Source organism: Andrographis paniculata, unplaced genomic scaffold, assembly GCF_009805555.1.
Source record: "Andrographis paniculata isolate CXL003 unplaced genomic scaffold, ASM980555v1 Contig35END, whole genome shotgun sequence".
In the NCBI taxonomy this organism is placed as follows: Eukaryota; Viridiplantae; Streptophyta; class Magnoliopsida; order Lamiales; family Acanthaceae; genus Andrographis; species Andrographis paniculata.
The window spans coordinates 2,776,798-2,800,294 of NW_026137568.1; the positions used below are offsets into that span (position 1 = coordinate 2,776,798).

At 38.5% G+C, this 23,497-nt stretch overlaps 1 protein-coding gene across 1 annotated transcript; it reads right to left on the reverse strand.

Moving 5' to 3' along the window:
- Nucleotides 1-6,846: 6,846 nt before the first annotated feature.
- Nucleotides 6,847-8,995, reverse strand: LOC127249056 (uncharacterized). The gene is made up of 2 exons (XM_051271647.1): nucleotides 8,927-8,995; nucleotides 6,847-7,110 (listed from the first exon to the last, which is right to left on the reverse strand). The coding sequence occupies exons 1-2, from the start codon at nucleotides 8,993-8,995 to the stop codon at nucleotides 6,847-6,849; spliced, it is 333 nt and encodes a 110-aa protein (XP_051127604.1).
- Nucleotides 8,996-23,497: the final 14,502 nt, after the last annotated feature.

Sequence of the window (23,497 nt, forward strand, 5' to 3'; positions counted from 1 at the left end):
TGGTGCGTTTTGATTGGCCAATAGGAAGATTTTATAATCTTTCATTTTCCATCAGCTGCTCTTTTCCATTTTTGACGGATTTGATTGTGCACCTTCATTTCTCGCCAAGATCTTTATATCATTGCCCTTTTTCGGAAGATATTAATTTATATACTTCATTTATTGACAAGATTAATTTATTTTGCTGCGAAATTATTATTGCTTTATTTATGCACGTAATAATTGTACGATATCTTCCATTTTAAGCATATTTTTGCATTAATGGTTGATATTTATTGTACAAAAATTAACATATGTGCATAATTAAATACCATATATTTATTTTATTAGAATTTTATTTTCTTCCAAAATATATGATAACTAATTGATTTTAGACATATATTTTTAGTGTCTACAGTAGTTAAAATATGAAATGAAGATATGAGGTCCATGATATTATGATACATAACATTACTGTACAAAAGAGGAAATAGAAATAAACAAATACAAATTAAATCACAGCAAGATGAAACCATGGATAATCAATAGGTAGTTAAATTCAAATTTAGCGATTGAAATAAAAATTTGACTTGCCAAAGTCCCCAAGATCGGGCATTCATCACTCTCTCTCTTTTCCATTTAATAAATTTCATACACATAATTCTATTTGAAATATTTTTTTATAGAATCAAATAATCATGACAATTCCAAATTTTCACTCTTCCATAAGAGCATGTGCAATGAAGATACTCAAATTTTTCCACAACATTTTCTCTTTCTGTCAAGTAATCGGAGATATTCTATTTTATTTTTTCTATATATTTTTTAAAATTATAATTAATCAATACTAAATTATTATAATTTTTAATCTTTAATTTATTAAAATTCTAATTAATATTTATAAAAATATTTTTAATATTATATTTATATTATTATATCTATTTATTTAAAATTGAAAAAATAAAATATAAAGTTAATAATTAAAATTTTCAAAATCAATAATACATCATAAATACAATAGAAATATTTCATATTGATATTACTTTTAAAAATTTAAGTCAAAAAATATATTCAATATTGATATGTTTTTAGAATATAAAATTTTATAAATTATAAAAATATTATAAAAATAAAAATACAATGATATATTTAATAAAAATTACATAAACAAATTATATATATATAATACAAACTATATACATACAATAAAAATATGTGATGTGTCTCATTCAAAATGGACACATGACATAAAAGCAAATATCTCTACGTAGACAAAATCTCTTATTTGTTTTTTTTTTTTTTTTTTTTTTTTAATTTCTGAGGTGGCAAATATCTCCAAAGTGGAGATACTTGCATTGCTGATGCTCTAACACCATCAAACACAAATTTTACAACATAAGGCATCAAACATGTGTTTCTATACAAGAATATAGGAAAATGTGTATAGAAGTAAACAACTTGTACAAAGTATGCAGTATTATCATTTTAATGAACACATACATAATGTAAAAACATCGAATATATCGACAAGCACACAATGCAAACACAAAATTATGAAAACAAAATACAAACACACTAAAGCATGAAGACAAGAACACTTGTATTTTTCTCTCAAATTAATCCTTACATGACACACTAAAAAATACACCAATGGACTACATTTTAAAGCACACAAAGGCATTGGATTACTTCATAAATTAAAACCACATTTAATCTTAACATAAATGAAATTATTCTAGTGTAACATCTACTACGCCCATTATATATTTTTAATATCCACTAACTACACTCTCATGCATTATATATCCACTAATCACCCAATTTAACACCAGATTAAAATTACATTTAAGTTTATTCAACAAAACTCCCCCATAAACTTAAATGCTTCGACCATCCATCATGCCAATCATTTTCTTGCAATTGTTGAGAAGTTTCTTCGGTAGTGGTTTTGTAAATATATCTGAAACTTGATCTTGACTTGACACACGCATCAATTCCACACTTTCTTCCTTCACTTGATATTGGATAAAATGAAAGCGAATATCGATATGCTTAATTCTTTCATGGTTCACCGGAGTCTTTGTTAACTCAATCACTGATTTGTTGTTAACTTGAATCATAGTTGCACGTGGTTGCTTCAATTCCATCTTGCTCAACAAATTCCTTAGCCATATCGTATGACATGACATACGCACCAAGATGTTGCCACATATTCAGCTTCAAACGCCTTTTTTTTGTCCTTCAAGTATAGCACCCGATAGTTCGAGTAGCCTTTTTCCGTGAGTTGCCCCATACTTAGAATGTTGGTTTTAAGATTTGGGACATAATAAACATCTTGGATTGACCCAATTAAACCATCATTTTGTAAGTAACGAACTGTACCTTATCTTTTGACCTCCACTTTAGATGCATCTCAAAACGACACGTAACTATCTTCAATTTTTTGCATCTCCTTGAATAGGTGCTTGTGTCCACACATGTGGCTGTTCGCCCCCGAGTCGAGGTACCACAAAGTGTCATTTATGATGTTGCTTCATTTTAAGCCATCAAGAGAAGTCTTCTTTGTCTTCATCTTCCATGGCTAGGTTGGTCGGTTCTTCTATCTTTTTTCCGGATCGACAATATTTTGCAAAATGCCCCACTCTACCACAATTATAACATTTATCAAAATTCAATCCTTTGCATAGTGACCATACCTATGACACTTGTAGCACTCAATGCTATAATTGTTCGATCGACCGCCTCTTCTTCGACCATGTCCTCTACCCCACCAATTTGGTTGGCTTGATTGTCCGTCTCCATGACTGTTGTCTCGACCATCATGACCACTTCCACAAACTCCACGTCCGCACCCTTTTCTTCGGAAATTTTGAGATAGAGTACCTTATCTTCTTTAAGTGTTGCCTTGGTTTGAAGCACTTGCTCAAGTGTCTCCTCTTTTTCGTTGTTTGTGTGCCTCGAGAGAACCAGAAAGTTCATCTTCCGAGAGCGTCGCAAGGTCTTTTGACTCTTTTATTGCACACACAATATTTTTGAAGTTATCTGTTAATGATCTTAAAATATTTTCAACAACTCGCACATCGGTTAAATTTTCTCCGTTACAAATGAGCTGGTTGACCACAGATTGCACACAAGTCGGACACACTTTCAGACTCCTTCATCTTCATGTTTTCCAACTCGCCATGAAGAGTTTGGAGGTGCACTTGCTTGACACGGTCGGTTCCTTTGAATGTTCTTTCTAAAATGTTCCACGTTTTTTTGAATTTATTGCACCGGAAATGTTCTCAAAGCCCGACTCATCAACAACTTGGAAAAAGTACAATGCAGCCTTATCCTTTGATCCCATCTTTTTCAACGCTTTTTGTTGAGCCGCCGTATATCCCGCATTACTCGTCGGTTCTTCGAAACCTTCCTGAACTATCTCCTATGCATCTTGAGATCCAAGAAGTGCTTTCATTTGAATAGTCAAATTCTCGTAATTTGCCTTCGCCAAACGTGGTAAGGAAATATGACCCATCACATTTGCCATCGGCTCTTAAGATCACACACCAATGGAAATACAAAATTATGGAGACAAAATACATCAACGCACTAACACATGCATGAAGACAAAAACACTTGTATTTTCCTCTCAAATTAATCCTTACATTACGCACTAAAAAATACACCAACAGACTACATTTTAAAGCACACAAAAGACATTGGATACTTCACAAATTAAAACCACAATTAATCCTAACATAAATGGAATTATTCTAGTATAACCTCTACCATACCCATTATTTATTTTTAATATCCACTAACCACACTCTCATGCATTATATATTCACTAATCACCCAATTTAACACCCAATTAAAATTACATCTAAGTTTATTCAACACATAATTTGGTTAAAACAAACAGAAAGTTAATAATGCCAATGGGAAAGAGAAGCCAAGAAGCCAAAAACAGAATGACAGTATAGAATAAGTCAAAGGATAATACTAACTCATTAAAACGTAGTAGTTGTTTGGTGATCATAGTCCATCAAAATTCTTTATTTGTCAGGGAAAACTATTGCTCACAAACACCACCACCACAATAAAAAAAAATCAATTTGATACATACAACTCAAAGCCAAAAGAATACATCGGGCATCATCGACCCTGCAGAAGACAACATTCGTAAGAAAAAGTTGCATTTTAATATAACAACAATGAATATTGTATTGATACAGAAAATAGGGATTCTTATAGTCGAGCAAAATGTTGAAATTCAGCAAACAACTTAGCTAAGCAACAAAAAACTAAAATTGCCACACGCACACAGGCATGCTGCCTCTCTATTTCTGTTCAATCCCTTTCGAAAGTTTCAGTTAAATATATATATGTATCATTTTTTAATAAAATTTTAAATCAAAATAGTATTTAAATGAACATTATTTTTGTATGCCTCTGTTACTATGTAAAAACTATATAGAAGAAAGCAATAATACGATAGCAATGTAGTTTAATTTACTTACTATAATTAGACAATAATAATAATGTAACATATAGAATATTTCACCAAAAAACAAAGCAGCGCGAGTACATATTAAATTTTAATGCGATCCAACAAACAACATATAATCAGATAGATGGATGATCCTAAAAAGTCATTAATCAATAAGGATGAGGATAGGAACATAATTAGATAGATGGGTGATCCTAAAAAATAATTAATCAATAAGGATAGGAATATAATCAGATAGATAGATAGATGATTCTAAAAAGTCATTATACTGCTAGGAAAGAGGAGACCTTTTTCTTATTCTCATCATCCTTCTGCTTGTCTTTCTTCTTCCTCTCCTCATCTTCCTGCTGCTTGTCCTTTATCATTTTTCTTCTTTGCCTCCTTCAGCTTCTTCTCCTCTTCCTCCTCATCGACGATACGAATTGGTTTTACCATGGTATTTTTGTTTTTAGGAACCATGATTCTCATAATTCCATTGTATGTATCATATTCTATTTCGTTTTCATCGAGACGAGAGTGGCAATTCTATGTTTCTATAAAACCATCACATGTAGATTCTGTCTTTCCGCCACGATATGGATCCAACCCATTTTCTATTCGTGTAACTTGTTGCAGGTTTCTACCATTACTTGTGTTTGGAGTTGGATGGGGTTCAAAAAATCACACAATAATGTCAACTCTAGCTCGGTCTCTTCCGGAAATAGTTTCAATACGGCACCAGACATCTATACTAAGTAAATCACGACATACGTCTTCAAAGCCCGAAAAAAATCACGATTAATCTTAAAATGTATATATTGTATGATGATATTCGCAATTGAATATTGCAAAATCATGTCTATTTATAAATGCTCGGAAAGGGGAAGGGTACTCCTCTTTTTCTATGCACCGCTCGTCAGTGAGTCCTCTTTTACTCATCACTCTCTTTGCACCGCTCACCACCAGGGTTTGCGTCCTCTTTACTCCTCACTCTCTCTCTCTGAACCACTGGTCCTCCGTCTGGCTGTGCGTCCTAAGGTGTGTGTTTGCCCACCCCTAATCTCATCCAATTAAACATCTTTCTAATTTAGTTTGGTATAGTTTAGGGGAAACCAAACCTAATCAGTACATCAGCCAACAAATGCTAAGCTAAGAGAAATCCGCTAATAATAATACCCACTCCACAACATTGCTGCTAGTGAACTTACTTATTAAGAATACTTTATCCTCCCTTGTTGTTCTTCCATGTCATCATACAAGTATTTTTTATATTCCCAGTGTTTTACACCAGCCATAAAGTGATGGGACCAAACAGCACATCTCAAAGAGAAGACTAAGGCAAAATATTAATCACAATCATAAAGGTGTTCATCGAGCACATCACAAATATGCAACGGACTGGAAAAGTGATAAAACATTACTTGAGTGAATGAAAGCGGTGGAATGACTGTGAATCCACTGGATCTTCTCATCTGGACTATTATGCCATATGTATTTGCATCAATATGCAGTTTTTGTCGATGAAATCCTGGTAATTGTCATAGAGGGAGAGAGAGAGAGACTAAGCACAACTCCTGATTCTATCAAGTAAGTAGAAAGACAAGAATTATGTAGGAAATGAACCACAAGCCTATAGCAAGCTAACAAAAACAACATCATTAATTAACTCTTCAATTAATCATGCAGATAACATCAATTAAACATCCATTCAGCTAAAGAAAAGAAACACCTGAGCGGCAAGTCTCAAGTTTCCACCAATGGCAATGTCATGTGCAAGTGACAGTGCATCGTCTACCCACAGTCAGGATTCCTCAGCAGCCCTCACCATTACCTCCACAGAAACCTCAAGATTAGGGAGTGGTGCCAGAGTCCTAAAACCATGAGATAATTCAGTCGGTCAGATTTTATGCAATACAGAAACTAAAAAGCAGGGCAGCCGCTAGATCGAAGCACTGAAATTATCCATCAATATTTTTTAACAGACAACCATTAAGGAATTCCATCTACCTACGAGAAGCGCTGCAGATTTTGCCAGAGGAAGAAGAAAGCAATTGAAATGAATGACTGTAAATTGTATCCAGCTGTTTCGAATATGAACCACAGAGAAGTAGCCTTTCTTCCACAGCAACAGGTCAGCCACTGTAGAGAAAATGAAAACACATTGAACAAGCATAGTCATATAATCAGTTCCAACTAACAACTTTGAACAAGCCTTGTCATATAAAACAAAAATATCTTAGGACCCGTGTTCAAGAAATAGCATTAATAGCATCAAACTATGTACAACATTCCAAGGTTACTATACAATCCAGCAAGTTCAAAACGGTATGGCTTGCTTCCCTACAATCCGATATGCAAGAAAGAGATTTGCGCACAAGCTTTGTCTCAACACATTTCTATTTGTCAGATTCACCATCATCGTCTGAAGATTGTTGTTGTTCTTTGTTGTACTCAAGTCCGCCATTTTCGGGTTTACTCATTTTCTTCTTTTTCCTCTGTTTCTTCTTTTGTCGTTTCAGACACTTCTTGGCTGTACGCTCCTCGGCAGCCTTCAATCTTTCTTCCCTTCGCTGAGCAAACTCACCCAGCTCCTTTCTTTCCCGGAAGTCAGCATCCATCCTTGCAAGTCGATCTTGTTCTTTCCGCCTCATTTGCCGATACTGTCACCATCAACATCATATTAAAAACTCAAAAATGTTATATATGTATATATACACACACATATACATTCTCAAGAAAAGAAAACAAAGCCAAACATCTCACATTGTACAGAAAAGGAAAGGCATCTTCACAAAAACTGAATAATATTAGAAAAAGTTAGGCACACGCTTTCCTTAATACATTCACAGTGTTCAGGCAGGGTTAGTACCAAATGAATCAAGCAAGCCGTGAGCCACTTGAGTCAGGAGATACTAAGCTCGTTGACTCATACGTGATCTATATATAATTACACATATATATAGAGAGATAGAGGGGTTATGAAATACATTATTAATATTTCAATTATATATGAGGGAAACTAATTTATTTGGTTAGGGGCACATTATATATCACATGTAGTACATTGTTTAAGCATAACAGCAAAAGATACTATTTGTAAATTTTACTATATAATTCACCTTTATGATAGAAAAGAATATACACAAAAACCCCATTTTATGCAAAAATATAGGACTCTATGAATGCTTTTGGCAAACACAATGATTAATAATATATGAAAATTTTGGACTGGGTATTTAAAAAATATACATAGACAATTTACTATTTATATAAGCATAAAAATACCCATCTGAATTTGCAAAGCCTCCGGTGCAATCTCGACTACTACGGAATTGAAGATTGAGCTTGTATATTGAAAGCTCATCAAACTTGAGCTCAGACCATTTAGTTTCCACTCTCAGCAACTCTTTAACTTGAGAAAGAAAGGGTCGAGATAAAATGCACAATCATATAAAATAAAGACAAAATGGCACAGAGCAAGACTTTAAAGAACCGAGCATGAAGATTTGATCTCTGAATAAAAGAAAATAACCATCAAGGGTAGACAACCAGGTGTTCCAGGTAAACTGAAGAATGCCAGTTAGATGGTACTAAACTTGTAAAGAATTTGAAAGCCCAATCAATAGGGTAGTGATCCATCACGATCTCATTTAACCTGCTAGAATGTTTTTAAGGAATGTGAACTAAAGCACTGAAGCATAGAAGAAGCCAGATGACAGAATGTTTCACCTAATTAGTATTCAGCCATTCTGTGGATCTTTCGACAATTAGATATCTGCCGATCACACTTGCATGCCACATTTCGACTCACCAAAGGGATACAGCATCATACATCATACATTTCAAAGCACTACTATTTTCAAATCTAAGAGTCTAACATTCAGATGTATTTGAAGCTTCCTAATTTGTGACACAAGTAGCCTAACATGGCCCAAAGAAGTATATATCATTCACAGTGAACAAGAAAGGCATGTCTCTGTTACGAGAAAACTAAAAAAAAAAAGCAAATAGAAAATACAGAGGTTTTATGTTGTTCGGTGACGATGTGTCAACCTACGTCCACGGGCAGGAACCGCAGAAATTTTATTATACTGATTCAGAGAGTTACAATCATTGTGTCTGTTTCTCCCAACAACTATCTCTTTGTCGATCAAAAGTCTCGTTCGAGCGGATGCAGATGGTTTCCCAACTTTCCGTTTCTGGTAGCAGGCTTCACCTTCTTGTTTTTTGGGACACTAAGTATTGATATTAATTAAACTTGATAGGGTTAGTATTGCTTGGTTGGTATTGATGTTTAGGCATGTTGCCTTTGGCCTTTGATACTTAGACTACCTAGGCTTGTCTGGTCTGTTTTGTTTGACTTTGACTGTATAGCTTGTACCAGAAGAACTACGTATGGCTTGATCCCGTTTGGGTACGTAGGCAGCTTACTTTGGGTGCAGCCAAAAGATCTTAAACCCTAAACCATTCACCGACTTTCCAACTGCCGGAAACCCTAACCCCAACATCGTCACCACTATGCCATTTTCTGATCAAAATCGCCATTACGCTACACGTTGATCCAACCATTTTGCGGCCACCACACTACCGCCATTGTCTTCATCAGCCCCAAAAACCTCCAACCTGGTTACTCGCTTTTTCGTATCGCCGCCGAAGGCGTCGAATATACCCCCTATTAAAATCCGTCCAAAACTACATTGCCGAAAAACTGCCCCATGGCCGGGTTTAGGCTTTAAAGATGCGACTTGATAGATATCTCATATATATAGGGAAGAGTACCGTATCGCGGATGCCTTAGCGATGCTGGCGGTTTCTCTTTCGATTGAGCGGACACTTCTCCCGACAGATATTCCTTCATCGATCAAAAGTCTCCTTCGAGCGGATGCAGATGGTCTCTCGCCTTTCCGTTTCAGATAGCAGGCTTCATCCCTTTATTTTTTTTTTGGGACACTTAGTGTTGATATTACTTATACTTGATAGGCTTAGTATTGCTTGGTTGGTGTTGATGTCTTAGGCATGTTGCCTTTGGCCTTTGATACTTAGATTACCTAGGCTTGTCTGGTCTGTTTTGTTTGACTTTGACTGTATAGCTTGTATCAGTAGAACTACGTATGGCTTGATCCCATTTGGGTACGTAGGCAGCCCACTCTGGGTGCAGCCATTGCTATATAGTATTTACCAAAAACACCCTAAATTCTAAACCCTAAACTATCCACCGACTTCCCAGCCACCGGAAACCCAAACCTCGAGCTTGCCACTACTGTTCCACCACTTCGTATTTTCTGATCAAAACCGCCATTAAGTTACCCGTTGATCCAGCCATTTTCTGGCTACCGCACTACCGCCATTGTTTTCATCAGCCCAAAAAACCCCCAACCTGGTGACTTGCTTTGCCATATCGCCGCCAGAGGCGCCAGAAATACCCCTGATCAAACTTCGTCCAAAACTGCATCACCGGAATAGTGCCCCTCCGGCCGGGTTTAGGGTTAAGGATTTAGGGTTTAGGGTTTAGAGATGCAACTTGGCAGATATCTCATATATATAGGGAAGAGAACCGTGTCGCGGATGCCTTAGAGACTCTAGCAGTTTTTCTTTCGATTGAGCGGACACTTCTCTCGATAGATATCTCTTCGTCGATTAAAAGTCTCATTCGAGCAGATGCAGATGGTCTCTCGATTTTCCGTTTCAGGTAGCAAGCTTCACCCTCTTATTTGTTTTTTTGGAACACTTAGTGTTGAAATTACTTAGACTTGATAGACTTATTATTGCTTGGTTGACGTTGATGCCTTTGGCTTGTGATACTTAGATTACTTAGGCTTGTCTGGTTTGGTTTTTTTTTATTTGATTGTATAGCTTGTATCAACAGAACTGCGTATGGTTTGATCCCATTTTGGTACGCAGGCAACCCACTTTGGGTGCAACCATTGCTATATTGTTTTTACCAAAAGACCTTTAAACCCTAAACTATCCACCGACTTCTCAACCACCGGAAACCCTAACCCCGACCTCGCCACTACTGTTCCACCACTTCGTCATTTTCCGATCAAAACTGCCATTAAACTACCCGTTAATCTAGCTATTTTCCGATAACCGGAAAACTGCCCCTCCGGCCGGGTTTAGGGTTTAGAGATGCAACTTGGCAGATATCTTATATATATAGGGAAGGGAACCGTGTTGCGGATGCCTTAGCGACTCTGGCGGTTTCTTTTTCGATTGAGCAGACACTTATCCCGACATATATCCCTTCGTCATGAAAAGTCTCCTTCGAGCGGATGCAGATGGTCTCTCCACTTTCCGTTTCAGGTAGCAAGCTTCACCCTCATATTTGTTTTTTGGGACACTTAGTGTTGAGATTACTTAAACTTGATAGACTTAGTATTTCTTGGTTGGTGTTGATGCCTTAGGCATGTTGTCTTTGGCCTTTGGTATTTAGAATACCTAGGCTTGTCTGGTTTGGGTGCAGCCATTACAATATAGTTTTTACCAAAAAAAACCTTAAACCTTAAACCCTAAACCATCCACCGACTTTCTAGCCACCGGAAACCCTAACCCCGACCTCACCACTACTGTTCTACCACTTCACTATTTTCCAATCAAAACAGTCATTAAGCTATGCGTTGATCCAGCCATTTTTCGGCTACCGCACTACCGCCATTGTCTTCATCAGCCCAAAAAACCCCCAACCTAGTTACTCGCACCGTTATATTGCCGCTGAAAGCGCCGGAAATACCCCCGATCAAAATTCGTCCTAAATTGCATCACCAAAAAATTCCCCCTCCGGCCGGGTTTAGGGTTTAGGATTTAAGGTTTAGAGATGCGATTTGATAGGTATCTCATATATATATATATGGAAGGGAACCGTGTCGTGGATGCCTTAGCGACTCAGGTGGTTTTTTTTTTAATTGAGCGGATACTTCTCCCGACAGATATCTCTTCGTCGATCAAAAGTCTCTTTCGAGCGGATGCAAATGGTCTCCCAACTTTCCATTTCAGATAGCAGGCTTCACTCTCTTACTTGTTATTTGGGACACTTAGGGTGATATTACTTAGATTTGATAGGCTTAGTATTGTTTGGTTGGTGTTGATGCCTTAGGCATGTTTCAGTTGGCCTTTGGTACTTAGACTACCTAGGCTTGTCTGGTATGTTTTGTTTGAATTGGACTGTATAGCCTGTATCAGTAGAACTACGTATGGCTTGATCCTTTTTTGGTACGTAGGCAGCCCATTTTAGGTGCAATCATTTCTATATAGTTTTTACTAAAAAGAACCCTAAACCCTAAACCATCCACCGACTTCCCAGCCACCGGAAACCCTAACCCCGACCTCGCCCTTGTTGTTCCACAACTTCGCCATTTTCCGATCAAAACTGCCATTAAGCTACCCGTTGATCCAACCATTTTCCGCCCACCGCACTACCGCCATTATCTTCATAAGCGCCAAAAACCCCAACCTACTTACTCGCACCGCCGTATCGCCGCCGGAGGCGCCGAAAATAACCTCGATCAAAATCCATCCAAAACTGCATTGCCCGTCTGGCCGGGCTTAGGGCTTAGGATTTATGGTTTAGTGTTTAGAGATGCGATTTGGCATATGTCTCATATATGTAGTGAAGGGAGCTATGTCGCGGATGCTTTAGTGACTTTAGCGGGTTCTCTTTCGATTGAGTGGACATTTTTCCCGACAGATATCCCTTCGTCGATCATAAGTCTCCTTCAAGCGGATGCAGATGGTCTCCCGACTTTCCGTTTCAGGTAGCAGGCTTCACCCTCTTACTTGTTTTTGGGACACTTAGTGTTGATATTACTTAGACTTGATAGCTTAGTATTGCTTGGTTGGTGTTGATGTCTTAGGCATGTTGCCTTTGGCCTTTGAAACTTAAACTACCTAGGCTTGTCTGGTCTATTTTGTTTGACATTAACTGTATAGCCTGTATCAGCAGCAGAACTATGTATGACTTTATCCCGTTTGGGTACGTAGGCGCTCACTTTGGGCGCAACCATTGCTATATAGTTTTTACCAAAAAATCCCTAAATCCTAAACCCTAAACCATCCACTGACTTCCCAACCACCGGAAACCCTAACCCCGACCTCGCCACTACTGTTCCACTACTTTGCGATTTTCTAATAAAAACTGCCATTAAGCTACCCGTTGATCCAGTTATTTTTGGGCCACCGCACTACCACCATTGTCTTTATCTTTTTACTTTTATTTGCATTTCGTTTCATGTTTCAAATACTTGACTTGCTGTTTTATGTCATAGTATTTTATCAATGAGTTAGTCCAGTCCAGTCCAGTCCTAGTTTGAATTATCGATTTTCAAATTGTTTTGAATTTTTTGTGCTTTTCGATCAATCTTTAAAAATCAATCACACATCTCATATTTTTTATCACCTCCACTCCACTCCACAAATCTAATAATACTGTAGTAATAATCCCCCTTCCCTTGCCTTGTCTTGCCTTGCTTGACATGACATCCATGCATACATACCATAATACCTATATCTATAACTATAAATGAAGAAGCTAAGGAACTAACTAACTTCTTGGTTTTATGATTTAAAAGCAGTGTTGTGTTGTGTATGTTGTATGTACAAGGTCAATCAATCAATCAATCGTCAATCCATCAAATAGAAGAATAAAATGCATGCCATGCCAAGCAATTATCGGATCGGACAGATGGATACCTACCTATCCTTAAGCCCTATGTAATTAATGTTCACTCACATCCGAACCGTGCCCACCCCTACATACAAGGTGTACCTCATTAGTTGAATCATACAAGTCTTGCACATTTCGCATTCGGGATTCCGTGGTTCATCTTCATCATCAACGATTTCAGCATGTATTGGCATGCTTGTTGGTGTAGCAATTGATGATTCTCCCACTCCATGAATAGCCTCTACCGAATCATTCTAATTCCACTTGTTTGTTTTGTCTACTCGCACATGACGGCTCACCAGCACTTTCTTGCTTATTAGGTTGAGCAGCTTGTATTCTATTGTCTTCTCATCATATCTAATGAAAACATACTTTTTTATTTTATCTTCGAGCTTCATTGTTTGTTGATCCAGTCCATGTGCATAAGCCACACTACCGAATACTTTGAGATGAGACACCGTTGGCTTTTATCCACTCTATGCCTCTTGAGGTGTTTGATCATGTAGCTTTGCATGTAGACATCAATTTTGTATATATATCGCACATTGTATAGTTTTCGCCCAAAAATCCTTCGGTATCCTTTTGCTCTTGAGCATTGATCGAACCATGTCAAGGATAGTTCAATTTTTTCTTTCGGCCACTCCATTTTGTTGAGGAGAGTATGGTGTAGTAATAAATCTCCTTATGCCTTGATCCTCACAATACTCCAAGAAAGCCCTTGAAGTATACTCGCCACTTTGATCGGATCGTATGACTTTGATATGTCTACCAATTGTCTTTTCCAGCATCACTTTGAATTTTTTGAACACCTCGAATGCCTCGGATTTCCCTTTCAAAAAATAAACCCAAGTTTTTTGTGAGAAATCATCAATTAAGGAAATAAAGTACCTTTTCCGCTAAAAGATTATAGGTTGATTGATCCACATATATCTATATGAATCAACTCGAGAAGAAATTTAGCTCGATATTCCGTCTTCTTTTGAAATGATGTTCTTGCTTTCTTTCAAGAGAAAGTCTTTTTTTTTTCATCTTCCATGGCTAGGTTGGTCGTTTCTTCTATTTTTTTTCCACATCAACAATCTTTTGCAAAATCCCCAATCTACCACAATTATAACATTTATCAAAATTCAATCCTTTGCATAGTGACCATACCTATGACACTTGTAGCACTCAATGTTATAATTGTTCGATCGGCCGCCTCTTCCTCAACCACGTCCTCTACCCCGCCAATTTGGTTGGCTTGATTGTCCCTATTTATGACTGTTTTCTCGACCACCATAACCACTTCCACAAACTCCATGTCCACGCCCTCTTCCTCGGAAATTTTGAGAATAGAGTACCTTATTTTCTTTAAGTGGCGCCTTTTGCTCAAGTGTCTTCTTCTTCTTTTTCTTTTTGCATTGTTCGTGTGCCTCGAGAGAACCAGAAAGTTCATCTACCGTGAGCATCGCAAGGTCTTTTGACTCTTCTATTGCACACAAAATATTTTCAAAATTATATGTTAATGATCTTAAAACTTTTTCAAAATCTCCCACATCGGTTAAATTGTCTCCATTACGAATGAGCTGATTGACCAGGGAATGCTCAAGAGTAATATAGTCGGAAACACTTTCAGACTCCTTCATCTTCATGCTTTTCAACTCGCCGTGAAGAGTTTGGAGGCGCACTTGCTTGACATGGTTGGCTTCTTTGAATGTTCTTTCTAAAATGTTTCATGCTTCTTTTGAAATTGTTGCACTAGAAATCTTCTCAAAGTCCGACTCATCAATAGTTTGGAACACCAAGTACAATGCAGCCTTATCCTTTGATCGCGTCTCTTTCAACGCCTTTTGTTGTGTCGTCATATATCCCGCAGTACTCGCCGGTTCTTTGAAATCTTCATGAACTATCTCCTATGCATCTTGAGATCCAAGAAGCGCTTTCATTTGAATACTCCAATTCTCGTAATTTGCCTTCATCAAACATAGTACCGACATTTGAATGATGCCAATAGGGAAGAGAAGCCAAGCAGCCAAAAACAGAATGACAAAGTCTGAGCGGCGATCAGAGGGATCTCCCGCCCAATCAGCGTCAGAATACCCGGTCAAAACTAAGGAGGATCGAGCGGAATAATGAAGTCCATGAAGCAGGGTACCTTTGACGTACCGGAGAATCCGTAGGACAGCAGAATGATGAGTCGTCCGAGGAGCAGACATAAACTGACTGACGATATGGACGGCATAAGCAATATCCGGTCGAGTGACAGTCAGGTAGATGAGACTTCCCACTAGCTGACGATACAAAGTCGGATCATCAAGGGGAACGCCGTCCATCGGAGTAAGACGACAGTCAGAATCAAGAGGTGTAGGAGCAGTCTTGGAGTCAGTGAGACCGGCAATAGATAGGAGGTCGGAGGCATACTTGGCTTGAGAGAGATAATATCCGTCGGAGGTGTCGGAGATCTCAAGTCCTAGGAAGTACCGAAGAGGCCCTAAACTCTTCATCTCGAAGTGGCGGTTTAGATGAGCTTGCAACTCGGAGATACCTGATGCATCATCTCCCGTAATAATCATGTCATCCACATAAAGCAATAAAATAGTAATTCCAGCTGACCCACGTCGAAGGAAGAGAGCCGAATCATGATCACTAGAAGTAAAGCCAAGCTGGAGTAGAGCAGAGCTAAATTTCGAAAACCAAGCTCGAGGTGCCTGTTTCAAACCATATAGGGCACGGCGAAGTTTACATACCTTGGAAGAGGTAGGAAAACCAGGAGGAGGAGACATGTAGATATCCTCGGATAAATCACCATGCAAGAACGCATTCTTGACATCAAGCTGATGTAGGGGCCACCGACGAGCGGCAGCGATGGCGATAAGACAGCGGACAGAGGTGAGACGAGCAACCGGGGCAAATGTCTCCTCATAGTCGATACCATACTGCTGGGTGTAGCCTTTGGCTACCAAACGTGCCTTGTAGCGCTCGATAGATCCATCAGAGTTAGTTTTGATTCTGAATACCCACTTGCAGCCAATAGGTTTCTTGCCAGGGGGAAGATCAACCATATCCCACGTATGTGTTTTCTCCAAAGCCTGCAACTCCTCAGACATAGCCTGCCGCCACAACGGATCCGCATACGCCTCACGAAAGGTCCTGGGCTCATGATGGGACAAGGTGGCAGAGAAGCAGTGATAATCAAGTAAGTGAGTAGGAAGGTGACTAACCCGAGTGGAGCGACGAGGGCCAGGATCAGGGGCTGAGATCGAAGTCGTGTCAGGCTCTGGTGGTGGTGATGTATCGGAGTCGAGAGCAAGAGTAGGCTCGGGGATCAGCTGCGGTTCAGGAGGCGCAACCGAGACAGCGTCAGGAGCGGGAGATGGAGACGGAGCCGTGTCACTGGAAGGGAATAGGGGTGGAGAGGACAAGGTAAAGAACGGAGATGAACGATCAAAGGGGACTCGGAAGTGAGACAAGGAAGAGAATTTGGTATCCTCCCAAAATGTGACATGACGAGAAATACGTAGCCTATTGGAAATAGGATCCCAACAGCGATAACCCTTATGTTCTAACCCATAGCCCAGGAAGCAACACAGACGAGCGCGAGGTTCTAACTTAGTGCGCTCATGAGGAGGGAGGAGGACAAAACTGACACAACCGAAAGGGCGGAGAAGACTATAATCAGGGGTACGATTAAATAGTCTTTCAAAAGGACTTACATTACCTAGGACAGAGGAAGGGACACGATTTATAGTGTGGACAGCGGTGAGTGCGGCTTCTCCCCAAAAGCGATCTGGACAAGAGGCTGATAAGAGAAGGGTGCGGACTGTATCGAGGATATGTCGGTGTTTGCGTTCGGCGCGACCATTTTGTGGAGAGGTGTATGGGCAGGAGCGTTGGACAACAGTACCTTGATCAGATAAGAAACTAAGAAATGATGTATCAGTATACTCAAGAGCATTATCTGTGCGGAGAGTTTTTATAGTAGAGGAAAATTGGGTATGTATCATTTTAGCAAAGGTCATATAAATAGATGGAAGTTCAGAGCGATGCCGCAGAAAGTAAATCCATGTAAAACGAGAATAGTCATCAATAAAAATCACAAAATAACGAGAACCATTCATAGACACAGTGGGCGAAGGTCCCCAAATATCCGAGTGAACTAAAGAGAATGGAGTATCCGCAATGGAAGTACTATGAGGAAACGACAGAGCAGGTTGTTTTCCCAACGAACAATCTACACAATTAAAAGACTCAAACTTAACAGAACCCAAACTACCCTGACTAATCAAGGACCTGACTTTATTGGAAGACGCATGACTGAGACGACGATGCCACTGAAGGCAGGATGGTGTAGAGGTGGTGGCAGCTGAGATAGAGGGACGAGGGACCTGGAGTGACGTAAGTTCAAATAAGCGGCCCGTCTTCCGGCCCTTCCCAAGAGTCCGCCCGGTTTGCGCGTCCTGAACCTGCACACCAGTAGAAGAAAATAACACGGTGAGACCTTGATCAACTAATTGACCAACGGAAATCAGATTTAAGGTTAATTGAGGGATACAATATGTGTCAGGGAGGGATAAGGATGAGGTGGATGTATGTCCGGTATGGGTGATGCGCATATGGGTACCATCGGCAGTAAGGATAGGGGGTAAGGGTGGTGCGGTGGATGTGGAGGTCATAAGGCGTATATCAGAGGTCATATGATTACTGCAAGCAGAATCAAAATACCAAGGAGAGTTACCTGATGTGGTAGACATGGCGGTATTGGAAGATAGAACCTGTTTAAGAAGAGCTTCCAAGTCCTGAATCGTAGGAGGCACAGGCGCAGGCGCAGCAGAGGCTGTGACAGAGGAGGTACCAGACTGAGGTCCACGAGAATTCCGAGGCTTGTAGTTACTACTTCCAGAGCGAGGTGGTCTAGTGGGGCAATACTGTATAGTATGGCCTAAAACATGACAGTAGTGACACTCCACCTTTGGGCAATGACCGAAGTCATGATCAGAGGACTGACATCTTTTGCAACGATGAGAACGACTCTGAGTAGGAGTTCGGGCAGTGACCGCAAGAGCAGAGTCAAGCTGAGGAGCCTTAGCTAGGTGGAGACGAGTTTCCTCAAACAGAATCTCCTGAATAGCTGCATCCAAGGTAGGAAGTGGATGCCGATGTAACAAAGAGGCACGAACTGCCTCATACTCTGGACGCAAAGCCATTAAGACCTGAATGAGGCGAAGATGATCAGGACTGATCTCTGCTTGATCCAACCGATGCCAAAGGGGTTGCACTTGGGCAAGGAAGTCGTTGACAGATTGTCCTGGTTCCTGTTTTAGATCGTGGAGAGTGCTCCATAACTAATAATAATGTGCCAAACCAGTAGCACGGAAGCGGACTGCCAAGAAATCCCACGCTGCCTTGGCAGTGTCAAATTGGGCAAGCTGAACATGGATCGCCGGAGTGGAAATATTGCGCAACCAAGTGAGAATTTGATGGTTTTTACTATCCCAATCTTCCAATTTTTCAATATAAGATTCAACAACTGTGGCGGTAGGCGTAACTTCTCCTATAGAGACTGGAGCAATGGGGGCAACTATATCTCCCGTAACAATTCGCCACAATTTCCGACCTATCAAAAAACTTTTCATCGATTGTGCCCACAAACTGTAATTATCTCCAGACAAAACAACATTGATCGGAATATGTACATCCATCTTTTCCATAGAAACTCAAGAGAAAACAGAATCTCAAACCTCAAGCCGAAAGCCGAAACGAAAGAAACCGAATCAAAACCCGAAACACAAAAAGTCAACCGGATACAAAAAACTGCTCAAACCGAGGAAGTGAAGATACCATCGCGGAGGAAATCAAATTCCGAACACGACGGTGCAAAGATCGCCGCCAACGGCCGCCGCACGCGCCTCCACGCGCCGGCGAGGCGTCCGGCCGGAAAAACACGTCGGGCGCGTGTGACTCTCACGCGCCGCCGTTCGCCGAACTGTTCCGGCGTCCGGCCGGTCTCGTGACGGCGAAGACGATGGTGGTGGCGGTGACGGTCGGAAGTGATCGGAAATATGCTATCTGGAATTCGTGGGTTGTTTCGATTTAGTCGGGAAAAAGCATGGCTCTGATACCATGTCGGAAGCTAATGACCGTCTCACCTAAAAGCTCGAACTTGTTAGGGAAACTAAGCCATTAGTTACATATCCCGCAAACGGGAGTCCTCAACAGTCTATATCATATTCTATTTCGTTTTCATCGACGAGAGCATTTGTTGGCAATTCTATTTTTCTATAAAACCTCTTTGCAACCTTCACATGTAGATTCCATCTTTCCACCACGATACGGATCCAGCCCGTTTTCCTTCGTATAACTTGTTGCGAGTTTCTACCATTACTTGTGTTTGGAGTTAGATGTGGTTCAAATCAATAATTAATTTTGAAATGCACATCACACCTAAAAATATAAACAAAAACTACATGATTTTATTTTGCACACATGTGTGATCTGTTTGTTTTATTTGTACTTTATGACTATTTTATATTTGCTGATTGAAAAAATCAACATAATGTTAATTTCTCCAATGAGCACAATAATCTTCCTCTAATTTATAAAACTTGAATTTTGAATATTAAAATTAATTTTTAATATAATATAAAAAAATATATTTTTTATTTGATTATATTTATATATAAAAAAAATTTTGCAAAAAAAATCATAAACAACAAAGTCTGAGTTCATTATAATAGTGAAATATAATTGAAAGATGTGATATTTTAAAATAAATTTAAATTGTATTTATATAAATAAAATATTGATATCTTTTAAATTTCAAATTTTAGATAATAATTAATTAGTAAGTAATTATTGTTCTTTATCATTTTACTTGAAAGTTTTTGATTCTTAGGTTTGTTCTTTTACCATTTCAAACCAAAAATAATATTGAAATAATTTTCAATAAAATTATAGTACTATTTTTTTTTTACAAAATATCAAATCAAAATATTAATTAAACAAAAACTCAATTCAACATTCTATCTCAAATAAATTTCAAACTATAAACAAACGAACCATAATTAATATGTGCATACAAATAGTGTTTTTTTCTAATTAAGGTAATAAATTTTTTATAAACACAAAAAGATATATAATTAAAAAAAAAAAATTTTAAAAATGAAATGGTGCATGAACGGTTATGTAGCTTCCCTTACTTTTATATATATACATATATATTATTTTGATTGTTATTTAAAATTATTTTGAAAGTAAATTAAATTTGAATTTTGATTTATAAAGTATTTTAATATAATATTAGTGTGTAAACCCGTGCTACTATGTACGACGTTATTATATTTAAACTTAATTATTATACTATTTTTATTTAATATTATAAATATTTATAATAAAAAAAATATTTATATATAGACATCTTTACTAAAAAATATATAAAATAATAATCTAATATATTTTTATTTTATTATTCTATTTATTTTATAAATTGTCATTTTTTATATTTTTTGTGCTTATTTTTTAATATTATGTGTGTCGTTATAAATATTCTCATTCAAACTATTTTTTTAACAATATCACTCACTACCATTCACTCGAAAAAAATATCATATTTTTCCTTTTTTTTTTCTAAATAATAACTTATAAATAATTTCTAATATAGATATCTTTAAAAAAAAATTTTTTTAAATAATAATCTAATATATTTATATTTTATTATTCTATTTCTTCTATAAATTGTCATTTTTTATATTTTTTGTGCTTTTAATTTTTTATTTTATGTGCGTGAAAACTATATCGTTATAAATATTCGTTCAAACTATTTTTTTAACAATATCACTCACTACCATCCACTCGAAAAAATATCATATTTTTCTTTTTTTTTTCTAAATAATAACTTATAAATAATTTCTAATATATAATTATAAACTAATTATAATATACAATATAATTAACAAAAGTACTGAGTAAATAAAGTAAAATCATCTAATTAGATGCTTGTAGTGGTTATTTTAGCCTTAGCGCCACAAGGTAGGGCTCGTTGGTTGATGAATGAGTCTTCCGGTGTGGTGTGACGGTGACACTCCGGCTTGAGACGATTGGGGTGTTACAGTTGGTATAGAGCCTAGGTTAAAGGCTGATGCTTCTTGATTAATAAAACTTGAAAATTTCAGAATTTTCTAAAATCAATCAGATCATGGGTTTAGTCATGTTTTGGGTGCATTCATAGAATGAATTGCATTTTATGTTTATTATGTATGTTTATGTTATGCTATTTGATTAGTTAGAGTTTATGAGGTCTAGTCTCAATTAGTAGATGCCCCTTAGGCGTGCTCATCAACCTATTATGGCACCTGAGTCCTATGAAGAGGTTGAGAGTAGGCAATCCCAAAATCCTGAGCCTCCAGTTCAGAATCCCGTTTGACCTTCAAATCCAATATTGGAAATCTTTTGTCAATTTATGGGACAATTCGCTCAACAGCCCCGGAGTGCTATGGATGCAGTGTCACGTCATAGTCCTCCAACTTTCACTGGTCAATCGGATCCGACTATTTTAGGACAATGGTTTGATCATTTGAAGATGATATTTGAGGTGGTGAGATGCCCAGAATGAGAGAAGACTATGATAGCCGCGTATTACTTGGAAGGATTGGAGAAGAAGTGGTGGAATAATGAGAAGGCTTCCGGGAGTAATTTTGTTGGATTACCGTGGGAGGCCTTTAAGGTGATGACAAGGGTGCACTTTTATCCCCCGCACCTTCAGAAAGCAAAGGAGGATGAGTTTAGTGCCCTGTTACAAGGTGATATGACGGTGGAAGAATACTTCACGCGTTTAAATAAGTTGGCTGTCTATGCTTCAGATTTAGAGGCGAATGATTGATGCAAGTTGGCGAGGTTTGTTGGTGGATTGAATCGAGACCTTCAGTAGTTCTTATCCGGTTCCAGTGTGGCGACCCTTCATGAGGTATATGAGAAGGCGGCTAACATCTATCGGGCAAATAGGATATCGTATAATGTGCTGAGGAATGGAATCCGCAGGGCAGATAGAGGAAAAGGGAAGGTGAATAAGGGGTTGAAGAACCATAAACAAAAGGATCAATCAGAGAGGTTTCCGGGTGCGCCTTATGCATCTCGCCTTAAATTCACTCCCGGAAATTCGAGTGGCAATCATGGCGGTCTGATTGTTTGTAACCGATGTGGAAACTCTCATCCAGGAGTTCATTGTGATGGTCAGCCCTTCACCTGCTATTACTGCCATGAGCCAAGACATATAAAGAGATTTTGTCCCAAGTTAGTTGGAGCACCGAATGCAATTGAGAGGGCTCCGGCTCCACAACAGCAACGTCGTTTGCCGTCCGTGGCACCTCAACGTGCGAAATGAGGAGAAATAAGTTGCTAGAGAAGTCACATCATGTCATGAGGAGAGGGCAAGCTGTAGAGAACCAGGGAAACGTCCTGACTAGTATGTTCTTGGTGAATTCTTCGCCTATAGTTATTCTCTTTGATTCCGGCGCATCATTTTCTTTTATATCGAGTAGAAGTTCCGGTAGAGATTAGGCTACCTTCAGGAGAGCTAGTGCCTTGTAATTGTCTTTTCGTAGGAGTGTCTATCATTATTGGAGACATAAAATTTTCTACTAATCTTAGAGTTTGATATCATTTTAGGTATGGATTGGTTGGCTACCTATCAGGCCCGAATAGACTGTGGTGGGAGGAAGATATTTCTTCAGAGTCCTTGCGGTGGAGAAGTTGTGTATGAGGAGGTTCCTTATTTCCCATCGATTAAGATAGTGTATGTTTTCTCTTTGCATGAGTTAACACCTAAGGGTCACCCGTTTTTCTTGTGTGAAGTGCATGATGTCTTGGGAGATGAGAGTCGGCTTTTGAATATTTCAGTGGTGAAGGAGTTTGCAAATGTATTTCCTAATAACATACCGGGGATGTCGCCTCACCGTGAGATAGATTTCACGATTGATATAGTTTCAGAAGTGGAACCGGTATCTAAGGCTCCCTACAGTGTGGTACCTAAGGAGTTGGCTGAATTGAATAAGCAACTTCGAGAGTTGTTGGATAAAGGGTATACCGGCGAAGTAATTCTCCTTGGGGAGCGCCCGTTCTATTTGTTAAGAAGGACGGTAGTCTTCGATTGTGCATTGACTACCGAGGACTTAATCAAGTTACTGTTAGGAATAAGTAGCCTCTCCCAAGGATTGACGATCTCTTTGTTCAACTGAAAGGAGCAAGCGTATTTTCAAAGATAGATTTAAGGTCGGGATATCATCAACTTCGGATTTCAAACGGTGATATTCCAAAGACAGCATTTCAGACTCGTTTTGGGCACTATAAGTTTACGGTGATGTCGTTTGGGTTGACGAATGCTTCGGCTGCCCTCATGGACTTGATGAATAGAGTCT